Source organism: Rhododendron vialii, chromosome 13a (genome assembly GCF_030253575.1).
Source record: "Rhododendron vialii isolate Sample 1 chromosome 13a, ASM3025357v1".
Lineage (NCBI taxonomy): Eukaryota > Viridiplantae > Streptophyta > Magnoliopsida > Ericales > Ericaceae > Rhododendron > Rhododendron vialii.
The window spans coordinates 21,304,472-21,329,472 of NC_080569.1; the positions used below are offsets into that span (position 1 = coordinate 21,304,472).

General features: G+C 35.5%; 2 protein-coding genes across 2 annotated transcripts; both read right to left on the minus strand.

The window, feature by feature from the left end:
• Positions 1-346: 346 nt before the first annotated feature.
• On the minus strand, positions 347-4,949 carry LOC131313982 (uncharacterized). The gene is made up of 9 exons (XM_058342476.1): positions 4,791-4,949; positions 4,573-4,695; positions 4,386-4,469; positions 4,096-4,294; positions 3,337-3,367; positions 1,648-1,720; positions 1,349-1,433; positions 497-554; positions 347-446 (listed from the first exon to the last, which is right to left on the minus strand). Exons 1-9 carry the CDS (start codon positions 4,842-4,844, stop codon positions 347-349), a joined length of 807 nt encoding a protein of 268 aa, XP_058198459.1. The 5' UTR covers positions 4,845-4,949.
• Positions 4,950-14,213: 9,264 nt separating this feature from the next.
• LOC131312897 (tonoplast dicarboxylate transporter) lies at positions 14,214-19,072 on the minus strand. Its single transcript, XM_058340911.1, has 6 exons — positions 18,464-19,072; positions 15,998-16,478; positions 15,843-15,886; positions 15,549-15,644; positions 14,679-15,189; positions 14,214-14,560 (listed from the first exon to the last, which is right to left on the minus strand). Exons 1-6 carry the CDS (start codon positions 18,884-18,886, stop codon positions 14,484-14,486), a joined length of 1,632 nt encoding a protein of 543 aa, XP_058196894.1. The 5' UTR covers positions 18,887-19,072; the 3' UTR covers positions 14,214-14,483.
• Positions 19,073-25,001: the final 5,929 nt, after the last annotated feature.

A 25,001-nucleotide genomic window follows, 5' to 3' on the forward strand; every position in this document is an offset into this window, starting at 1 on the left:
CATGGACACACACCCATATAACTTGACCCCAACACAAATCGATTTTTAATTAGTGGGGACCGCTTCGACTAATCTAAAATTCAACAGCTCCATCGAGAGTCAGTCACACTCACACTTGAAGTGAAATTAACTACAAACAATGTCATCTTAGCCTAAACGTAATGTGATTACACGTTCAACAAATCGTATACAATAGCAATTACAAAACCAGACACAACACCAGTGAGAGACCCATCTTCGTCCTCTAACCTATTAAAACACAATCAACTGTAATAAATTTCAAACCCCAATTTATCATGACTTACATTCGAATCCTCCTTTAGATTCTCACCCGTTCTAAGCCACTTCAACCCATTCGTATCTCTTTCCACTTCTTACCATAATCAAATCCTCTATTCTCATCTCCCTCTAGTAATAGCAGGAGGACCTCACATCTTGCAATATTTCTGCATGAAAACAGAAACCCATTGCATGTGATCCTTATGCACCTGCCCACCTCCGTAGCTCTCTTATGCAGTTTCTCCCATCTGCAACACCAACCCCTGCTTCATAACCTAATAAAAAGAAATTAACAAAACTAAGAATATTATCAAAATAAATATTTTATTTGTCCTACCGCATATTAATTTGACGCAACATAAAAAAAGCAACAAAGACACAATCTTCAATTAGAATTGGAATTCCCATAAGAAACTGGAATAGAGATCATGTTGGTAATGAATCTAATGAGACAAAAAAAAATATGTTTACCATAGTATTAGTTTCAAGCAATGAGTTTCACTCCATCCACAACTCGTCACTTCATAGATTAAGCTAAGCCATGCAAATTTGAGCCAGTATGTACATAGATGCCTATGAAAAGGTGTTTTGGCACTTTTGGCGTACTATGGCGTGGCAATGGAAAACACAGCTGGCAAAGCATTTTGGTCATTATATTCCAACTATAAAATATGAAGGCAAGCAAATTCAAAACAAAAAGGTTCTAAACGGTATCATACCACCAAAAGCTAATCCTTATTAGACCACCAAAACCTCAGCCATATGATTTCTCTTACACCAAAAAAACCATTTGTAAAATAAATTCATGTATGATATTAAAACTTCGAAGTCCTAACTGAATGTAAATGTAATACAATAAGGAACATCTCTACCTAATTAACTTACCGTAATACAATGGAGTCTTCGGTCAAACTACAAAATTAATGCTGAAAGCCATGTACGAAAATATAGAATCGCAAGACCAAAACAATTCAGTCTTAATGTACACTCCAATTACTTTGTATTTAAAAGAGTTCCAAAATCTTTAGCAAAATGTGGGCACAAAACAAATTAAATTTCGAATTAATACGAACTATGCCTTCAAACTGAGTCGTCTCAATACCTACATTAGGAAGCATTTCTCTGACAAATCCTCTAAAGTTGGATTGCCAAATCTGTTTATTTCATCAAAGCCGTGATCAATAAAATAACCCTCCTACTACAGTACACTAATTAACTCATGGCCTTTCATATGGCACCATTATACAGGGCCTTGCTATGAAAAAACATAATGTTTAATTAGTTGGCGACAAAGCGAAACTATATCAATAAAATGCAATGCACTATAATAGTGATTACATAACATAAACATAAAAATATCTCACATACCTTGTTCAAAGATAAGTTTTCAGTATATACATCTGGATTTGGTTTCAGTGGTAATGGTTGTTGAAGACAAATGCTAATGAAAAAATTGGAGTTACAATTGGAGATCTCTTGGAGTTGCAATAGGCAGTTCGTAAACGTGGTTTGAAGGGGATAAAAATCCTACGGAGGATTTGTGGATGCTTTTCCGAAGGCGAACTCTTCATTTTCAAAAAAGGGGAAGGGGGGGGGGGTTTCGGGGGTGGGGAACCGGCAGGTTTTTTAAAAATACTAAAGAGTACATTTTACAAAACCAGTGGAACCAAAGATGTCTTATTTCTAAGTTCATTTAGTATCTAACTTATATTCAACAATGTCCACCCCACAACTTACCAAACGAAAGAAATATTAGAGGAAGCAGAATAAAATGATAAGAAATATTGGCATATGAAAATTCTTTTCATCTTTCATTCCCAATGAGAGGTTCCAGGAGACACAAAGCATTCAGTTGTAGCTTTACTTCAACTCCGTTCTTTTTAGAACCTTGTATACCAAAACAAACATAAATTTAGTGATTCATCACAGTGAGAGTTCACAAACATAAATCAAAAAATAAAGTGGGATTGCACCTGGAGAGGTAATATGTATTTAGAACAAAAACACGTTTGTTTGACTTCAGAAATTTCAAATTGATTCTCACCTAATTGCCCACTGATAGTTGTCTAATGCTTTCATTGAATATTCGGCATAATTTCACACATTTTTAAGGCACAAATAGATCTTATTGCTCTAAATATCCTACTTTAAAGATGAATCATCTAATTTCTAATTTGGATTTGAGAGGCTTCGTTCCAATCATAGTCCGATTTTAGATGTTTGACTTGCCCTTTTCAGTACCTAGTCCGGCTACTTTTTTCCATGATTTTAACGAACACTTTTTTATGCCCACAAAAAAACAGAGGTTTCATTTTTAGCACAGATGTCACAGCAAATTCCATATACTTTTAGCCCCCACCCCGAAATTAATTATTAGTCTACTTGAATTACCTGTTTGGTTGGTTAAAATTGGGATACACATCCATTCCGCCTCGTGTGACCTCGCCGGACCCTTTAAACCCTTTACTCTCTCTCATTTCTATTTTGAAAAAAAAGAAGGGAGAAAGTAGCTGATTGGAATTACCACAGAGGGAAAAAATCATATTCATTAGATCAGCCTCCCCTCCCTTTTTTGAATAACATCACTAAGTTTTGCAAAACACTCTTATTATGAGAAATTCATCAAAGATGCCTTTTATATTAAAAATCACATGCGAGTACACTTATCAAGTCTCCAATAAAATAACCAAACAAACTAACCCTTTGTTAAGGTTAATCTTAACAAAGATAAAATTACGGAAGAAGACCACCGGCTATACTCCAATTAAAATTGCAAAAGATAAAATTAGAAAGGAAATAGAGCTAATACTACCTAATCAAGAACTTAAATGTTTAGACAACCAAAATGAGTTCTTCACCAAGGCTTTTTTATCACACATAGCGATCACGTCTTTTTATCAAAGATGTGTTTTTTTTTTTTTTTTGTCTACATTCAAAAAATGAAAAAGCAGATTTAGAAGAAATAAAAAATCTCACCAAACTAACCGTCTACCTTCAATATAGTAAAAATTCATAAGCATGCGAATGGATAAATGTAAACAAAAACTTTAAGTGTACCTCAATTTTCCTATAAACTTGTTAGGTAAATCTGTTGCAAAACAAACTCAAACATCATAAATTAATTTAGAAATAATCCTTACGTAATCGAGTTTTGATGCGATTAAAAAAAAAACCTGAACAGAAAGACCCAAACGGGAGCACCGGAAGAATAGAACTTTGTTGCCATCGACGTTGTTGGATGAACTCATATTCATGTTGCAAAAATGTGAACAAAAAACCCTAACTGAAGAGGTAAAGTACCTCTCAATTTTTGAACCACGGTTTAGAGAGAGAGAGAGAAGGTTTCAATTTTTGAACCAAAAGGAGAAGGGAACAAAATTAGGTTTTGGAAAAGGAAATAAAATTAAATCAAATCAAAATCATATCTCATTACTGATTCATCTAATTCTATATCAGGGAAACATTTAAGACTAAAAAAGGAATATAGAATGGAAGGCAGAGATTTATGCAGAAGAAGGGGATAAATCTAGAGCGTTGGTTGTCTATTGGATTCAAACACAGCTCTGTTTTATTATATAGATGCTTGGAAAGCAGTATCGATGTTTGGTTGTTACTTTCATGGTCTCCATATAAATAGTGTACGAAGTACCTCACGAACACGTATGATGTTCACATTCCGCTCTTCATGGATTTCAACTCCAACATTTTTGTCTCGAAGTGGCTCTACCTATAATTATGGCACATAATTTCAAATTTGTTTAAAAGATTCAAATTTCAAATTTAAAAGATTCAAACAATAAAAGAAGGTAGGGATACAATAATTATGGCACATAATTTCAAATTTGTTTAAACTCCAAATAATCCACACAACAGACTTTTTGGAAAGACACAAAGCATTGTGCAGGAATAATACCAAAGAATCTTTTTCAATAGCATAGGTGAGAAGTCCTTTCCCCTTATCTGCATAACTTGACTTCTGCCTTGCCTGAGCAATTGTGTTCGCCCTTTGTGTATCCTTTGAAGTAATGCATAATGAAACGTTTATTCGCAAAATTAACAACGCTGATTAAAATAATTATAACATAAAGAGCGTGCTTAAGGAATACCTCACGAATATGGAGGTTGTTGCCAATGTTGGCACAGTGCTCATCACGGGTAGCCCCGATATTTATTTCGTGTAGAGGTTGTGTCTATAAATAGACAACGAATAGTTCAGTCAGTTGCATCGACTATCATATTTGTTGTTTTTAATTTAATTTTGCATGTCATTGTTTTTATTCAAAAGAGTCTTACCCTAGTATCCCATAGCAGGTGTTGTTCTGATCGTTGAGTAGTGCTTTGCTTTAGGTTTCGTTCTCTTTCCCGTTGCGCACGTTGTGCCGATGCCAATTTTGATATATCTTTACCAACCTGTGGCTAAAGAGAGAAGCAGTATTACTTAAGAAAATTTTTTTTTTTCAAATGAAAGGTAGAAGACATGTGTCATCGTGTGTTGTGTCAACGTGTGATACCTTAGAGTTTTCCTTTCCACTCCCTACATACGTTGCCTTCCTTTTCTTAGCCATTGCCCCTATTCTTTGTACATCCTGTTAAGAGACACATAAATTATATTACAGGTACTAATCAGTGTTTGGCAGAACCTCCATATTTATATGGAGACCTACCTCGTGAACATGGATAGCATGGTGAACATCAATTGAGAAAGAATTATTAAAAAAAAATGGTTAGAAGATATAGATAGTCGAACATATGAATTAATAGCACGCGCGTGAGAGTCGAGCCCCAAAACAAAGGCTTCGACCTACCTTGTGAACATGGATAGCACGGTGAACATCAATTGAGAAAGAATTATAAAAAAAAAATGGTTAGAAGATATAGATAGTCGAACACATGAATTAATAGCACGCGCGTGAGAGTCGAGCCCCAAAACAAAGGCTTCCTGAGTTCCATGGCGGTCTCGTGACTACAGTTGCACCATAACTGAGAGTTGCCAAAGTGCACTATGTCTCGTCATAAAGAAAACCAAACCCATCCAACAGTGCATTCTTAATTGGTTTACTAAGAAACATATATAGATTTGCAGATTTGAACGACCATTCATTGCACAGGTTATCATGCTACCAGTTGAACACCCGAATCATTTTTTCCCCATGTATTTAACATAAAAATTTTGGAATACATATTTGCTTACAGCAAGATGTACTCTGAACTACCTATAGGATTCATATGCTGCAATGTTGTACATCAGCATGTAGCTTATCACATAGCAAAACAATGTTTATCTAGATGCCAAGGTCACAATTCTTTAATGTCTCGTGACCTAACTTTCCTCTACTCGCCTAATTCAATATCTGAAACTCAGGCGTCCAAAGTTTGGGTAAAAAATGCCCATGCCTGAAGGCACGGCGCAACGCATTTTGAATACAATTAAAATGAATTACGAAACTATTGACCACCCCCGCCAACGAAGCTGATTTATACGGGAAGATTTGTTTTCTTAAATTAGGTTCATGCCCGTGCCTAAAGCCATGGCTCAAACGATCGCACACACAAATAGACACTGGACTCACGTGCAATATATCAACCCTTGTCCAACGAACCAAACTACGCAAAAAAAAAAAAAAAAACCAAGCATATTCGTAGAAATTCCCTGTGCTTAAAGCCGCAACGCGATGTAATAGGAAGTTTGCAACTATACAAAATTACAAATCGGCCAGACACAGACAAACCACAACAAAGTAAAAAAAATGGTCCTGCCGCCTCAGACATGAACAACAGAAAAAAAAAAATGGTCCCGATAATTAGTTACAGTTAGTTACATACAATTGCACAATGTAAATCTCGATAATTTGACATAAATATGGAATCTCATGATTCTTTGACAAAGTAGGATGATTCCCAACAAAAAAAAAAAAGGGCAGACTATAAGTCTCTAATGATTGAGGAGAAACATGCCTCATTTGAACTCCAGCAATCAATTTCTCCAACAAAGAACGTGCCTGATTTGAATCCAACCTAATAGCAAACGAAAAGCCCCCCATCCAGGTTGATTAGTTGTGTAAATTGTATGTTACTTAAAAGGTCTTCATATGATGTCCCTGCTATACACCATTTTCCCCTTTTATGTGGAATTGTAAGGGAATTAACAATCACACTTGGGACAAAAGAAATCCCAAACTCCCACTCTGTCGAAGGACTTGGAAGCTTCACAGATAAGTTCTGATTTGTTAAAGAAATGGCTACCATCTAAAAAAGCTAGATTGATGAGCAATTGACAGTATAATAATCTTAGAACATGAAACTCCTATTAAACGGCATGAGAATGGTTCTCACTAAAAAAGTAAAACTGAAAGGTTTAAAAAAAATGTGTGGGGTAATCCGTGGAAGTCATCTTGTACCCAATAAATCCATGGAAGTTGTCCACTCTTAAGAATCTGAAACAAAATCATCTAAACTAAAAGCCTACTTGGACATAAAAATTGGATAACACAATTGCAAAAATCAAAACAAAAATGTGGTTTTCCTATTGAAGTGTTCAAATCAGATATTTCATTATAGCCTCCAGACTACATGAATTGGGAATCATGAGAAAAACTAAGTTAAATAGAGCATAAAGAACAAAAATATGAAACAAACATGTGAGATGCATGTGTGTGAAAATAAAAACACATCCAATATTTACCACACAAAAAAAAACATGATTTTGATTAATAAGAGTCTTACACTTGTATTTATCGGCGAGTGTTGTTCCGATCGCCTTTCAGTGGTTTGCTTAAAAATACGTTCTCGTTCTCGTTGGGCACGTTGCGCTAGTGTACCTTTTGATATATCTTTACCGGATTGTTCCTAAAATACGTGTATAAACAAATTTGAGAAATTAGAATGTCGTTTAGCTTATTGACTATAAAGATAGAAGATAGAAGATACGTCAAAGGGTGATACCCGTGAATCTTTTTCTCCATTGCTAACACATGTTGGCTTTCCTGTGCTGGTCATTGCCTAATACAAAAAGACAAAAAAAAAAAAAAAAAACGGCAAACCAACATTGGAAAGAAAATATTGAAATAGTGGCTCCTTATACTATTGATATGGGGCAGACCACCGCCTTGAAACGGCAAAAAATAAAGTCACTTAAGTCTCTGACAAATGGAGTACTAAAAGGCAATGGTGCACTCTGCTGGTGTGAACCGATGGAATAGAAAAGCTTCAAGTGGCTTGGCGTAGACGAATGGCAACAACTTAATTGGTCTCGTAATGTACTGAAGCATTATTTCTTTGAAAATTGAGGAGCTCAAGGAACACTATGCCATTCAACTGACCCACGTTGCAGAAGGCATAGTAGTTGAAGCTAATGAATTATGACAGAGCAATTCTATTTGTATGAGGCATTTTTACAAACACCTAGGATGCATTAAAATAAGGAACTTTCGGTTTGCCCGAAGACTACCGCCTGAACATACCGATTACAAATTTGGTACACGCAATGCATGTGCAGGGCATGAATCAAAGAACTGAAAAAATCTATACACAACGTACAGGGCACGAAAACAATACAATCATTCGATCAGATTATACAACGTACAGGGCATGAATCAACATTGCACAAAAAAAAATATAGGTATAATCAGCCGTGCTAGCCCGTAACAATTCGTTTCCAAATGGGTAGCTGCATGTGTTTTCGTTTCCAAATTGACTTTTTAAGACAATTTGCAAATAGCATTACAGGGCACGAAAACAAATCGTATTATCAGGTTCCTTCGAAAATACATCAGAGCAAAAAAACATGTCAGCACATCTATGTGAAACTATGGAGAGAGAGAGAGAGGGAGAGAGTTACTGGACTGTAGGGTGATGCAGAGCCGGACGTTGAAGCTTTCTGTTCACCTTTTTTATCGAAAATACATCATAGTTTCACATAGCTGCATGTGTTGGGTCATTAGGGATTGGCGATCTACCGGCGCGGGGAGAATGAGGTGATGGCCAACCTGCGTGATGGGAGGAGGCGGAGGAAGGCCGTATTCGGAGAGAGAGAAGGCCGTATTCGCAGAGAGACAGAGCGCGAGAGAGAGAGCGTGAGAGGGAGAGGGGTCTGCAAATGGAAATCGGATTTCCAAAATAGAAGGGGAATGTGTGATTAGAAAATGGTCAAAAAAAGTTATCAATTTACGGACATGCCATTTTGTAGAATGGAGGGTAGAGATTTATGCAGGAGGAAGAGATAAATCTGGAGCGTTGGTTGTCTTTTGGATTCAAACACAGCTCTGTTTTATTATGTAGATATAACAGAAATCTTCAAGTAAGAACCTTAAAATGAGGACCTTATATGCGGACCTCTCATTTTTCGTCTTTTCCGATCGGATTTCGATGATCCAAACTGCTCAATGTGTTCAGAACATGATTTTTAAGGGTACTCGTGAGAAATCGGCAAAAAAAATGACCGGGAATGGCTTGAATTGAGCAGTTGTCATTTGAACCGTTAGATAAAAAATAAATAAAAATTGCTCGGATGAAGCCCTTCCCGATCTTTTTTTTTTTGCTGATTTCTCCCGGGTACCCTTAAAATCACGTTCTGAACACATTGAGCGGCTCGGATCATCGATATTCTATCGGAAAAGGGAAGTTCGCATTTTATTAAAATAAGGTAGTTCTTATAAGAAGGGGACTCTTATATATATATAGGAAAATTCTAAACTCAGCCCAATGGGCTGACGATAGTAGGTGTGTGAATGTGCATTAAAGGATATAAAAAGTGCACAGAAATACGTGTTTTCCTTGTTTTTTAGTGTGTTTATCGTCAGCCTAGTGGGCTGACAATAGCAAGACCGATATATATATACAAAACTTCTAATAAGGGTGCCCTTACCGTATTACGGTAAGGACATCCCTTTCCCGACCAATTTACGATGATCCGAGCCGCTCAATGTGTTCAAAACGTGATTTTAAGGGTACTCCCGAAAAATTAGCAAAAAAAAAGACCGAAAAGGGTTTGATCCGAGCAGTTTTTGTTTGTATTTTATCGAACGGTTCAAATAAAAACTGCTCAAATCTAGCCCTTTTCGGTCATTTTTTTGCTGATTTCACGCGGGTACCCTTAAAATCACGTTTTGAACATATTGAGCGGCTCGGATCATCAAAATTTGGTTGGAAAAGAGAAGGAAATGGGAAGCCATTACCGTAATACGGTAAGAACGCCCTTATTAGAAGCTTACTATATATATATATCGGGACGGTTCAATAGACACCCAGAAAAACACCTAAAAGAACATCTCAAATCTCAAACTCATAGTTCCCGATCAAATTTTTATGATCCGAATCGTTCAATGTGTGCAGAATGTGATTTTAAGGGTGCCCGCGAGAAATTAACAAAAAAAATAATCGAAAAAGGCTTGATTTGAGCAGTTTTATTTGAACCGTTCAATAAAAAACTGTTTAAAACTGTTCGGATCAAGCCTTTCTCGGCCATTTTTTTTGCTGATTTCTATTGGATACCCTTAAAATCACGTTCTGATCACATTGAGCGGCTCGGATCATCAAAATTTGATCAGGAACTATGAGGTGTTTTTTTAGGTATTTTTTTGGGTGTCTCCGGAACCGCTCCGTATATATATATATATAAAAGGACCACCTTAACTTAATAAAATAAGGACCTCCCTTTATCGATAGAATTTCAATAATTCAAGCCGCTCAATGTGTTCAGAATGTGATTTTAAGAGTACCCGCGAAAAATCAGCAAAAAAAATGATCGAAAAGGCTTCATTCGAGCAGTTTTTGTTTGTTTTTTATTAACCGGTTTAAATAAAAACTGCTCGGATGAAACCCTTTCCGGTCTTTTTTTTTGCTGATTCCTCACGTGTACTCTTAAAATCACGTTCTGAACATATTGAGAAGCTCGAATCATCGAAATTCGAAAGAAAAATAGGAGAAATGGAGAGGTCTTTATTTTAACTCAAATAAGGACCTGCTCATTTGAAAATGACTGTATATCCTAAACCTCTATAATAAGATTCAGTTGGAAATTGGAATCGCTAGCCAAATTTGGCTGATTTGGACGATTTTACCCCTAAATTGGAGGGCACCTAATTTTGGGCAAGTGGGTGATATGGTAATTTTACTTCTTGTCCTTTATGAGTTACGTGGAACCATGTAGTGAAAGGAATATCACAGGTGTCTTTGAATTGGGCCTTTTGATCTTCTCTCTCACAATCTCACCACGACAAACCCTCATCTCTCTCTTTCTCTCTCTCTCTCTCTCTTTCTCTCTCTCCAGATCAAGGCAGGCGATTCTTTCCTGCGCAGTTCAAATTTTCGGCCGCTAACACAACTGCCGCCATACCGGTGAGTCACTCGCACTATATTAGTTGCACAGGTTCTGCATGTCTCTCACTGATCTCAAATCATCTCCCTTCTTCTCTCTCTCTCTCTCTCTCTCTCTCTCTCTCTGCGAAACTGTGGTTATCGAACTGGTTGTGTATACTAGGGTTTCCGATCTTCGTCAAAACCCTAACTTTTGAAGACTCACGTCGAATGTCAAGGCCAAGATTTAGGCATTTTTCCCCTCTCCCATTTGTAGAGGCCTCCCTTTTCGGCAACTCATGCCAATATAACTTTTCTTTTGCAGCATATGAGTTTCAGGTGACAAGGGGGAAAATAAATGATAGGATGAAGATACTCCAGGCTTTTGGCTTTTGTTCCTGGATGTGAGATTGAAGCAAAGAGTAGATATCATAACTTCAGCAAAGAACTCGTAATATTTTCTGAATTTATTTTGCTGATGAAATCTTCAAATGCAAATCTTTTGGAATTTGAAATGCGTTCTTACTTGTCATTTTGCAAACAAGAAAAAAAAACTTTACTTGTTTTGTTACTCTAGATATGTGGACACAATATTCAATGCATGAATGGAAAAGTTTATTCCAAATCACTGACTACCGTAGAAAGGAAGGATAGAATCAACTCTTTGGTCTTGTGCATTCTCTATTTTATCTTGGATTTGTAACTTTCTTTTGGAGAACTAAATTCACTACCAATTCCAATTTCTTTCTTTCTTTCTTCTTCCTCTTTTGTTAATCTAATTATAGAAAAAGAATGAGTTTGGTCACATTATTTAATGTTGGAGGTAGTTTTGTCAAATCAAAAGTAGCCTTCTATCAATAAAACGTTATTTTGCTTATAGTCTCTGTTATGCCCATTTTTAAAAGGCTTTCAAGGAAGCAGGGGTTTGATCATTGCTGCTTCTTGAGAAGGTTTTAAGGGGTTTGCATCTATTGTCTGCTGTATTCGACCTTCGAGGTACTTTCCCTCTCTTTGTTCCCTCTTTCTTTCATTGACGTTTGAATTTTTGTTATCGGGCAAGTATGAAAATCTAATTGGGAGGTATTTTTTGGTTGTGTGAGTTAAAATATTTTCATGATTATTGGGATGTTTGTAAGATTAGCTTTGAGTAATTATTGTTGCTTCGGAAGCCTATGAAATGTTACGAATTTAAATTCAGCAAAGAGTATCAAAGAAATTATAAAAAGGAAACAGAAAAGTGAAGTCTAAAACACGAAGTACAATACAGCGGCACAGGGCTACTTTACTTTTGCAAAAACAAATATGATGTCGCATTCAAGATATTTGTTTCCAACAACTATGATGTATGTGGGTTAACTCAAGGAAAGAGTTGGAAAGAATAAGAGAATGATTTTTAATGTCTTCTCAGTCAAAGCTGGAACTCCCTAAGCCTTACTCTATTAAATTTGTTGTCTTGAAGCTGCAAATGAACTAATTCATTACTAATCCAGGTAGACAAAAGTAAGCCTTAATCTTTGTTATTGGTGGAGCATGTGAATTATTTAAAGGTTGCTTATAGAAGCTGAGTTAGTTATAGAAGTGAGTTATTTTATATGTTCAAAATCTGGAATATATAATTGAGGTCTTAAATTACTAAAATTGTTTGCTGAAATTGATTTTTGACTGCTGGAAATTAATGATTAGAAACTCAAATATCTTCTCTAGGAGCTTTTTGATGTTTAGTTGTTGAAGTTGCTAAAAGCAACATTTTAGCAAGACACAAAAATGAGAAGGAATTATGTGTATAGTGAAAGGGGAAATACTCTAGCAGTCCCTGTTATGATTTTTGCTTTCTTAGTTCCAATCATGATGCTTCTATTGCAAACATTGTATTCACCTAGGTTATGGACAAAGAAACACCAAGATCATGTTATCCTTTTGTATGTACTTCGTGCATATTACAGATATTTTGTTTTGTTTATTGATCATTATTTGCATTGCTCGGGCAAAGTACACTAATCTTTGGTTCTAAATTATTGATTGTGATCTTGAGTTCTGAGATGTTGTTTTGCCTCTCCTTGACTATTGAGTTATGCATGTGGGGCAGTTAGAGGGAGAGAAGCTAATTTTTTCCTTCTACCATTTTCAATCAACCGCAAAAGTACAAGTACCAATTAGGCCTGATTGGTTTTTGTGCCATGGTGAGGAAGCATAAAAAGGGATGGACCCATGAGAGCTTAAATTATTGAGATAAGAGGAGAGTTACTTAACTTTGTTAGCACTTGTACGTGATCAAGTACAACAATTTGATATTTTGTTATCACTATGGTCGTTGGTGATTATAATGATCAAGTATGGACATAAAGTTACTTACTGTGAAATTTGTCTTCCTTTTTAAAGATGGCTTTCAATGTAAAGATTTGCCTTCAAATCCAGTAACTTTAAAGTTCTCTCTTTTTTATTTTTGCAGGTTCAGCAGGAGACCAACTGGACAAAAGGTAAAATTTTAATCACCTATGAGGCAAAGCTGACTACCATCTTGAGGATTCCCCCTTAGCTTGGTGGATTAAACTTACAGCTTGGCTTCAATCTCTCTCCTTTACAGTTGAGCACTCCATACGTTCAATCTTTGACTACTTTGATGTATTATTTGGTTAGAGATATGGCAAAAAAAGGTGTGTAAGTGGGAAAGTATTTTCTGGAGAATCCACAATGGGCACTGATTTATTGTCAACATATTGTGGAATTTATGAAGAATGGGTAGGTACCAATCAGGGAGTTGAAAATGGCACTTTTTCGAGACAATTTGCTTAGGATTTGCTTCAGGCTGTTGGCATGAGGCATGGAGCTCACAAACTGCAACCACAAGTGGATAGGAAGCCTTTTGCTATGTAGAACTTCCAATCCAAATACTTTTGCTTTTGAAGTGTATATAGATCACCTATAATCAAACTCATGTAGTTAATCAAACTTATGTAGCTTACATTTACTACTTGTACAATTTTACAAATATACATCGTTCTCCTCAACGGGCATGACAAACATGCCTTGCATGTAGCGCCTCACCTAGTATATATACACACACCTCCAGGATTAGGCGCACCACCTAGACCCAAATCCACCTCGCGCGGGCACTTGTTTGGGCTCTTAATAACAGGTACTCCCCTGAATAATCACAACGATGTTGGGCTAAGGTCAGTCCCCAACATTCCGGCCCAAAGATGTCTCATCTCAACTCTCTCGGCCGGCACTTGTTCGTTCCACTTTTCGTTTTTTCGGGTCAAATTTTAATTAAAATAAGCTAAAGGGCCCTAAGCTAAATTACCCTAACCCAGCTCGTCTCACAGAATTAAGCATCAACGTCTTCCACAAGAGTTAACTCAAGTCTCAACCCAATGAACCTAAATATAGCAACACAATATCGATGATCATTCGTTCCACTTGCTCTTGTAGAAACTCACAGTATCATGATTATCGATCGTAACATGGGTAATTTTCTCGTTATATATAGTGTGTGTGTGTATGTGTGTATATATAAATATACATACATTTAGATTATGAATAGAGTGCAATAATTACTTTTGAGGAGTCATGTAACTTACCTATGATCTTGCAAACTGTGTCAAGAGCAAAAGGAAAGATTTATATTATGCTGTGTTTGGTTTATGTAAGGAAGGAACAATCATTTTATTATTAACATAAAAGAAATATATCGAGACTATCAAAAAATGATAATTTCGGCTCCAGATGCATAAATATTTTCTACAAGCAAAAATGGAAGATAAACCCACAAAATTACAAACTTAAAAAAAAAGGGAGAAAACATACAAGAAAAAAGAGGAACGGGCAAATGTATAGTAGATTTCCTTTGGTTCCTCTAGCCCTATCCACTATGGAATTCTCATTCATGGTCGTTGGGAATCGAAGCTTCTCTATGATATGCCTTTACAATGGCGCACATGTAGTTTCCAATCTAGCACTTGTCTATCAGTTCCAAACACAATTGCCCCTGCAAAATAAAATAAAAATTATTATTGAACCCACTTTCACTGCTAGAATTCAAGGAAATTAAAATATGGATCGGTTTTGGGTGATGAAATTACTTGAAGGATTTGGAAACAACATACCTAGAGTAGGCATCAAAATCGTCAGAGCAACAATCCCTGCAATCTTGAGCGGCACCCCAGTCCTAATCATGTCTCGAATATCGATATGCCCGGTAGTAAACCCGACAACATTTGAAGGGGTTCCAGTCGGAAGCCAAAAGGAGAATTGGGCTCCGATGGCTCCGGGGATCATTAGAAGCAACGGGTGCACGTGCATTGTCTGTGCAATCTGGATGAGTAGTGGTACGAGGAGGGTAGTGGTGGCATTGTTGGACGTGAACTCGGTGATCGAGCTGCTGATGAGGCATACAAGTGGGGCTATGGCTAAATAAGGAGCTTGTTCCAAAAAGGCTAGGGATTCTGACAAGATGTCAGCAAGGCCGCTTGATCGGACTCCATCCGCTATGGCAAATCCAGCGCCCAGTAGGAGTATGATGTTCCATGGGAGCTTCTTGCATTTGTTCCAGTCCATTAATTTCTCCCCCTTTTGCTTCTTGTTTGGAATGATGAATAATAAGGTTGCCATCAACACCTACATGCATCCAAATCCTTATTCAATTTTCAGCCATTGACTTTGAGTAGCATAAATGCTATGTAAAACAGTGTATGACTTGTCATTTATATATACTCACACAAAACACCTAAAAAAATCTTGATCAAATTATGTGACAAATTTATAGTTTATTCGTTAGTGATGACATTTAACTGTAATTAAAATTTCATAATTACCAAGCACCAAATACACAATAAATACACAATGAATAGACAAGTTCCGATCCAAAATGAATGTAAAGATCCATCGAAGAAGGACTATTATTGGAGTAATTACTAGTATATATAGATAGATATATCAATTCGTAAACATAGCCACACAGATATGCAAAGACTTACACTAACAGTTCCATCACCAGCCCTCCCATTGAAGAGAGTTCCCCATCCAGGAATGTCATCAGTAATACTTCTTGTCATCCATAATACAATTAGCAGCTGCACCAAAATTTCATAGCAATATAAGATATTAGCATTACTAATGCTAATAATCTGCTTAGTTCTCATTGCTAATCCACTTATTTTTTCGTATTTGAATTTGAACACAATTGAATCTATTCCAAGATTCAGACATTAAACAAATAGATAAGCGATGGTAACCGTACACGAATTGAAATACTAGTATGAATAACTCACCGAAAACACAGTCAGTATCATCTTTTCAGCAAAAGTTATTGGACCTGCCACACCAAAACGAATTATGTGTGATTGTATTGTACTGTATGATGGAAATTGGATGACCCACTAAAGATTTAGGTGTTCATTAAAATTTGCTAACACACATACAGTACCTAACAATTCAAGCTCCCTTTTCAAATGCGCTTTGTCCAAATAAGCAGAGAGGACCCCACCAGACCCCTTTTTGCAATACAAGAACCAAAGTATGGCCCACAAAGCCAAGAAAATCAACAGAGCCAAAGGGAAGCCGAAGAAGAACCATGTGCTGAAGCTGATGGGATCGGCCTCAGGGAAATAACTCTTCCACATTCCAGCCAGTATGAGGTTGACACCTGTCCCCGTAAGCGTGCTCATCCCTCCCACGGCCGCAGAGTATACCACCCCCAGGACCACTGCCCTGCAGAAGTTCTTGATGACGACCTCGTCTCGGGTGGGTCCGGCGGGCAAACGTTGTAGAATTCCGGTGGCTACGGGCATCATCAACACGGTTGCTGCCACGTTGTGCATCCACATGCTTATGAATGCTGTGGTGGCGCAGATCCCTAGGAGGAGGAGTGGTGGGTTTAGTGGGTCCCCACAGAATAAGATAGTGATCTGATTGGTCCACGTAAGTGAATGATTCATATCAGTTCACATCAAATTTCCCTAGGACGAGGATAACAGAGTATCATGGTGCCTTAAACATGATAAGTCCGGTAGAGTTAGTTCACTGCAAAATTAGGTGTAATTTTTAATCTTAAAAACAAAATTATTATTGAAATAATTTTTCATGCAATATAGATTTTGTTTGTTAGATATCGATGTGATCTTTTGAAAAATGAAAAAAAATTAAATTAAATAATTATTTTAATAAATATGTTCTTTTTAAGTATAGAAATTGTGCATAATTTCGTAGAAGACCAACTTTAAAACGAAGGGAGTAGTACTTCATTTCATGAGAGGAGGAGGGTGGTTGAGTTCATGCTAATTTTTTTGTTTTTAATATTTTTTGACTGAAACTTATTTTTAGTAACTTTTATTTAGTTTTTTGTTGTAATTTTTTGAATTAATCGTTTGTCTCAACGTCAAAAATAGAAAATTAGAGTATGAAAAATGTTGACCATCTGTTTCATTTTTTTTTTTTTGTCATTCATTAACTTTGTTTGGCTTTTGGTCATAATTTTTTATTTTTTAGATTCTTCTCCTCGATCTAGAAAATAAAACGTTGAATTCAAAACATTCAGCAAATACGAATGAAAATATCAAAAATATTGTGTGAACTCAACTACAAAGTACAAACCAAACAAAAAAGGAGTATATATGTATGAGTGAAAGTTCATTTCCTAAGATTACTCAGGTACTATTGCTTCACTAAAGATAGCAATTTGTAACCACCATAAATTGGAAAGTATTACCAAACGGAAAACAAATCATTTTAATAAAGGATTACCTAAAATATCATGAATACAACAAACAACATGTGACCACTTCTACTTACCCCAAAAAATAAAGTATATAAAACTCTGTTGGACTTGGATAAGAAGAAAAAGGGTGAAATGTATTAAACCAATCTCGAAACAAAGGTTATGATTTTCGCGCTTTGTATTATCCCCCTTTTTTTTTTGTCATCGGTACTTATCTAACATTCTCTTATATCATATTTCTTAATTTATTCCCATTTGCACAAATGTCATACTTGTACTTCCCGGAAAAATCTTTTCGCTCTAATTTTAAAATGTAAATGACATCTTTAAATCGGGAGAATCTTTTTGAACAATTATGCTTGAAATTATATTATTTTTGTCCAAAAAGTGAGACAATATGTCATAATGGTTTATTATTAAGGAACAGAACAGGGACTGATCCAGAATTTTAGATTAGTAGTGGCGAACGTGTACAATAAAATCAAAAAATGAAAGATATACCACAGTACGAAACTTAAACAAATTAAAGAAATTGCATAGATGTTTCTCATATGCATGTAAAATATATACTGTACTAAAAAAAAAACCCAAAAGTTTTGTAGTCAATCTATATATCTATTAAAAGTGAGGCTTTTTGAATATGCTCGACGCTTTTTCATGTGGTTGAAAGCATGTACAGTAGAATAAACAAGAAAATTTGTAGCAATATCTTCCCCAAAACATGTGATGAGGAAAATTACTACTTAATTCCCTATATAGTGAAGAAGAATATGTTAAAGAAATGAATCTCACATTGCTTGAGAGTGGAATGGGTGATCACTTAATAACATCTAGGACCTTTCCACTCATTGCCAATTGATTTTGAGATGGACATAAAGTTTCTACATGATATTAGAGTGGGGCCCGCTTTACCCCACATTTTATAAAATTCACAATCTACACCCCGCGATGACAGACTAGCGAAAATGTTGCACGATGATATGACCCAAAAAGTGGTCACACGTGACAGACCTCAAACGCGGCTGCACGTGAGGGGATGTTAAGGAAATGAATCTCACATTGCTTGGGAGTGGAATGTGTGATCACCTAATAACATTTGGGACTCTCCACTCATTGTCAATTGATTTTGAAATGAACATAAAATTTCTACAGAATAAGGTTAATTTAGGCACTTACATTCAAAGCCAACCTCCGGTGAATATTATAATGCTCAACGGCAAGCGCAAGTATAAAGCTCCCAAGAACAAGAGCAATCACATCATCCATGTACGACCGCGCCACATCATCGGCAGCCGCTATTCCAAACAGCGGGAACAGGAATAGCGGCGACATGGAGGTTATCGGCATCGGCACCGCCTCCGTGACCCACCACGCAAAAACCCACACCAGCACCGCCAACATGTTCCGGCTGGTCGCCGGACCCTCCAATTTGACACACAGGCAAACAATTGCGCACAAAAATGGTCCCAACAGGATAAAGAAGTTGTTCAATGTGAGGAGGGATCTGATTGAGGAGTTGAAGCTCTGTGACCTGTGAAGTATTGAACTATGGAGCGGAAGAAGAGGGGCTTTTTGGTCTTCTGGCATTGCATGGTCCATTTTATCACTCCAGGGAGAGAGAGAGAGAGAGAGTTTTTGTTATGAGAATGGAGAAAGTAGTTTGATGGGGTTACTTAGGAATCTCAACCTCAGATGGTTTATATAGGAAAAATGAAGGTTCATAGTAGTAGGCAAATTTGGTTTTTCTTTTTAAATGTTATTTGGATTTATGTCATCAATGCAAAGAACATAGGCGGAATCTGAGTCCTTCATAATTATTTATTGTTTTTCAAAAGAAATTTCTCTTGAATACTGTACTTCGCAATTATTTAAGCACATGATTTGTACTGGGTGGGTCCAAAAGATGTTTGGTTTGGTTAGCTCGATGAAAAATTATTCAATGTTTTGAGAATAACCGTCACTTTCCTAGGTGCATAGTGTTTCATACATATTTCTTCGCCTGAAAATATTTTTAGTGGTAGAACTCCGTACACGTGTGGTGAAGAAAGCCCCTGAACCACGACGTGGTGATGCTTCAAAAGCAAGTACATAATTTTCCTAGTTCAATACCGTGAAATTTTTTTGTGTGGTCTTGAGACACCGCAACGTACGTGGTATCTAACATTTTTATCTATTACACATTTTTATGGGTCTCAGTACTAAGTGTATAGACCACACATAAATGTATAATGAATTAGGGTGTTGGGAGACCACCAAATAAATATTACTCCAATCCCCCATGTCCGATGTGATGAATTGACAAGTGGATTGTTGATCCATGAGTTCTCTGCCTCGTCAGAAGCACAAAGGGGAGTGACTCAGCTGATCTTGGACGTGGATTATTTGAGTTTCGAACAGTCGTTGGATAGGGGAATGACTCAGCTAGGTGTATTGATTATTTTGTTCACCATTGCTTGTACAGGTGTTATAACTTGACAGTGACTTCCCGTATAAATCTGGCAGCGCCTTGGTTTCATGTTTGTTCGAATTAAATCCTGAGGGAGATTTTTAGGATAATAAATCAAGAGAAATAGATAAGACAATATAAAGAATAATTAGAGAAGAAATTTATTAAAAATTGTGCCGAGGGAGGGTGGTTTTGGAAACTCAAAACAAAAACTATTTTTACAAAGGGAACAAACTTTAAGTATTAATTCAAAATCATGACAATTAAAGTTACCTACTCCTGGGTTAAGCTTACTTCTTACAGTATATGTTTGCAAACATCTCTTAATCTTGAAACTTTGCTTTTAAGTAAGGATTTACTTGCCTTAAAAGAGCTAGAGCTGGAGTTGGCCTTGTGTATCTAGCTAGCACTTGAATTTCAATTAGGCTACTGATTTTGTCACTCTCTTTTTTGTTAACGTCACTTTCCTGCAAGTGTATTTTTGGTGCACTTGCAGGGGAGTGGCGTTAACAAAAATGGGAGTGGCAAAATCATTTCCCTTCAATTATCATTGGCGTCATATATGTGCCTGTCAACGACCACTTATAATTGGCTCATTTTGACGCATATAGGGTGCTTAGTACTTGCATATGGTTGAGTTTTCGGGTAAAATTTTGTTGTCCTAATAGATTTCGCCAGCAGAACCATCGTCTATTGGTAATCTTCCTCAATTTGATTCGTATCTCCAATGGAACACTCGCCTTGTACGTGGCTTGTGATTGTCCGCCAATGCATTATGTGTGTTTAATATGGCAGCTGTTGGTACATTTACGTCTTTGCACTTGTGTATAGAATATGCATTAGAGAGCTAGCGCTTAGAGCATCCACAGTGGAATAATCAAAAGTGGATAATCAAAAATTGCCACATCATCTTTTGGTTATCCATTTAAGGGGTTACTAAGGTTAGTAATGTACAGATCCACAATGGTACAATCAAAATTGAATAACCAAAACTTACCATATGATCACATTTTCAACTTATAAAAATCTAGAAATTGTGACATAGAAAACAATTTTTTAAAAATAGTTTCCAAACTAATAAAAACAGGTTATTAGAAAAAGAAAAATAGTTTTTGAAACTTTGATTCAAAAAAAAAAAAACAATTTTCAGGAAAAAGTTTAAGAAAAAACAGTTTTTGAATAAAAGAAACTTTTTGAAAAAACTTACTCTCAAAAGAACAGTTTTTGGAAATAAAAAAATTTAATAAAAAAACTGTTTTTGCAAAAATATAAAAACTGATTTTCAAAGTTAGAAACATGTTGAAAATGGAAGAGAGAGAAAGTTTTTGTGTAATGATGGTGTACTTGATTGAAAAAATGTGGGGACAACTGAATTTGATTATTGGCAAAAAATTGCTAGTTTTGATTATCCAAGAGCCAAAATTTGGTTATTTCAATGTGAACTCTTTTTTTAACAAATGTTGTTAACCTTAGCAACCTTTTGGTTTTGTTTATACTACCGTAGATGCTCATATGGTATATATCTTGTCATCCTTTTTGAAAAATATCCAACAAATGCATCTTTATCTATAAAAATAACACTAGTTTTGCTATGTACTGTTTGCGAGACACACACACACATATATATATATATATATATGTATATGGTCAAGCGGAAAATCACACACATATTTAATCACCCCATGTTAACGTTAATTTTGCACAAATTGTTATTCTATGGTGTTCCATCAATCGAGGTATAATATATCCAGAGATGATCAGAAGTGACAAATTACTGGGTCGACTTCGATCTCCACCAACATCGTCATGACATATGTCACTTTGTTTTGACCTTAGATGTCTTTGCCACATGCCAAATATGCTCTCTAAAACCCCATTTCTCCGAAGGACCACAAATTGGGCGACAAATGGCTTTAATAGTCTTCTTATAAAAAAAGGGTAAAATATATATTAATGTAATGAGACAACTTATTTAATTAGAGCATCCACGGTGAAATAATCAAAAATTATCACATCATTTTTTGATTAGCCATTTAAGAGATTGTTAGGATTAGCAATGTAGATATTTACAATGACATAATCAAAACTTGCCACATCACCTTTTCAACCTATAAAAATCAAAAAATTGTCAGCATGTAAAAACAATTTTTAAACTAATAAAAACATGTTATTAGAAATAGAAAATAATTTTTTGAAAACTTTTATTTTGAAAAAAACACTTTTCGGAAAAAAATTTAAAAAAAAAGTTTTTAAAGAAAAGACTTTTTTTATTTTAAATAACAGTTTTACTATCTTTGCAAAAAACAAAACAAAAAGTTATTTTTAAATTATGAGAGAAAGAGAGAGGAGGGATTTTGTATAATGATAGGTGTACTTGATTGAGAAAATATACATACGCTTCACGCGTTTAATTGAGGTTCAAATTTCACTAATTACGATTAACAGTATTTAGTTTGGCCGAAATTTTGTTTCCAAGGAAGGCTGGAAGGGCTATTTACAGAGCCGTGTGAAAGCAAAAGGAAAAGTAAGGATAAAGTTGTCATTTGACGTAAACAATAATGCTCAATCAATGGAGAAACTTCCAACGAATTTAAAGGCTACTCCTACCTGGTTGGTTATCCTTATCAGAAAGCTTGGAATGGAACATGAAAGGGAGACGTGGGGGGGAGGTGCACCAAAAAGCCCCGGTCCAATTTTGCAAGTTTAGGCCCTACGCACGTACGGCTTTGAATGTGATGGTGGGTGGATGTGGCCGGGGGTGTGTTTTGGGTAGATATATTATACATGTGAAATCCATGAAATGATTCCTTCACGCATGTATCTAATCATAGATATTTCACATGTATGTATAGTAGTAGTAGTATCATGTACTATGATTAGATAGTTAGAAATGAAAAGTCCCTTTGTTCTTTTCTCATCTTTCAGAAAATAAAAAAAATTCTCCTCGTACAATTCTCAATAATTTTATCTATCTATTTTTCTCTACTCATTATATCAATAATAATTTTCAAAGATGGGAATCAAACAAAGAAATATATCTAGTTAAAAATCTATTTAATAAAACAGAGCTGTGTTTGAATCCAAAAGATAACCAACGCTCCAGATTTATCTCTTCCTCCTGCATAAATCTCTACCCTCCATTCTACAAAAAGGCATGTCCGTAAATTGATAACTTTTTTTGACCATTTTCTAATCACACATTCCCCTTCTATTTTCTATTTTGGAAGAGAATTGGGGAGTAAACGTAGGGGGTGTTCCAGATAACCTTCCTTTTTTAAAATTTCTTTTTCTTCAATTTTCAAACTCAAATATAATGAAAATGAAAAATATTTTTTTGATTTTTCTTGCACCATATAAAAGATCTCAATGAAATCTATCAAACAAGATCTATATTGGTAGAAAAATTATTTGCGTATACAGATAATTTTTTGGCTTGAAATTATCTTCCTTTTTCCAAAACATTCCTTATGTTTAGTTGGAACACCAGCGTAATTGCTTAATTAGTGGCAAAAGCTAATTGGCCAAGACAATTGCTTAATTACAGTAGATTTTTGTTAAATCTTTCAACAAATTCTTTTAGTTATTAAATCTTTGATTTGGTGGGTAAATATTTCATCCCTTGAATCCGTATATTTTGGACCATTAGATTGGTACATATTTTTTAAACGTAATTAGTTTTTGAATTCGTATATACGGGTAGTATAGCCAGCGACATATTTAAAAAGAATTAATGAAATGAAACCTAAAATACTCCTTCCGATTAAAAAGAAAACATTTGGCCCTTCTAATTAAAATTCAATTTGTATGTATCTCCAAACATTTGAAATCCCATGATTTATGGGATGGATTATAAACTGAAAAGGAGAATACGTACATATATGGAATTGATTTAGTCTATTTTAAATCCATAGATCGATAATTGAAAAGGAATCCATATGTAATTGATTTAGCCTTTTTAAAAGGAGAATTACGTACATATCACTTGGGATATAGACAAAATTGTATATAAGGAGTCATTTCTGCCTCCTATTTAGGCATTAGGTAAAATATATAAGAAGTCCACAACCTAAAAGGAATATACCTTTAATTTAGGAATGTGTGAGTGTCCCTATGATTTTCTTATCACATAAGATTTAAAATTTAGAAGATTTAAACTTATCACTACGTTTTAGAAGTCCCCGTTTCTTAGAAGACCAACCTACTGTGTGCAATTGATACCTTCTATTTAGAAGTCCACATTTTTTGGGTTTGTTTGTCACATGCATAGATTTTCCATATCCTCCAACCTTTGAACGGCCATTACCTATAGTGAGGTAAGTTCGATTTTTTTTAGTACTCACTAAAGTTCCATTTCTTTCTTGAACGATTTTTAATCATATTGGGTTTCTTTTGCCAAAAACAACTTCCTGAACGACCATTACCGATAGTGATATAAGTTTGATTTTTTCAATTCTCATGCAAGTTTGATTTTTTTCATAGACGAGTTTTACTCATATTGGGTTTCTTTTGCTGTAAATTAGGAGTTTCTTGACTAATTTTTTTTAGTTTTATTGCAAGGGATTCAAATATCAAAGGATTTTTTTCATTTCTCATGCAAGTTCAATTTTCATATTGGGTTTCTTTTGCCGAAAATTGGAAGAAAAAATATGAGTGTGCGAGAAATTTTTTTTTTAACAACCTTGAATGGGTCTTTTGCGTTAATTCTAACTTTGTTGTTTATTCTACCATCTTCTTACTTTCTTTTGTTGTTTATTTTACAATCTTCTTACTTTCTATTATTTTAATTTACTACAGGAAAGATCACAAGAAATATATTTAGAGAATTCTTGCGTTGAGCTTAAATTCGAGGTAATGCAAATTTTTTTTTGGATTGCTATCCTTTTTCATATAGAGCACTCACAATGATTTTGTTGTTAAACTTATAAACGTTTTAATTAGGTTCATGGCCAATTTTATTTGTCGTTTGGAACATGCATGTTGACTCCTTCATCATTCTTTACAAAATCGATAAGGGAGGACTGGGTTTGAATCCAAAAGACAACCAATGGACCGGAATGTCCCCTCTATAAATCTAGACTGTTGGTTGTTCAAGGGTTATCATCATCACATTTTGGTAACCAGCTAATCAAAAAAAAAAAAAAAAAAGGAACCCTGAGATTGATTCCCTGTGATTCAGGGATTTAATTTTTTACCACATTTAAAAGGATGCATGAGATTGATTCCCCGTGATTCAAGGATTTAATTTTTTACCATATTTACCAAATATTG

Coding starts and splice junctions, on each gene's coding strand:
- LOC131313982 (XM_058342476.1), bottom strand. CDS start 4,844: ATGGCTAAGAAAAGGAAGGCAACGTATGTAGGGAGTGGAAAGGAAAAC. Junction 4,470..4,572: donor ACCTGCTATGGGATACTAGG/GTAAGACTCTTT, acceptor GTCTATTTATAG/ACACAACCTCTACACGAAAT. Junction 4,295..4,385: donor ACAACCTCCATATTCGTGAG/GTATTCCTTAAG, acceptor ATTACTTCAAAG/GATACACAAAGGGCGAACAC.
- LOC131312897 (XM_058340911.1), bottom strand. CDS start 18,886: ATGGACCATGCAATGCCAGAAGACCAAAAAGCCCCTCTTCTTCCGCTC. Junction 16,479..18,463: donor ACCGGAGGTTGGCTTTGAAT/GTAAGTGCCTAA, acceptor TGGACCAATCAG/ATCACTATCTTATTCTGTGG. Junction 15,190..15,548: donor CTGGTGATGGAACTGTTAGT/GTAAGTCTTTGC, acceptor GGATGCATGTAG/GTGTTGATGGCAACCTTATT.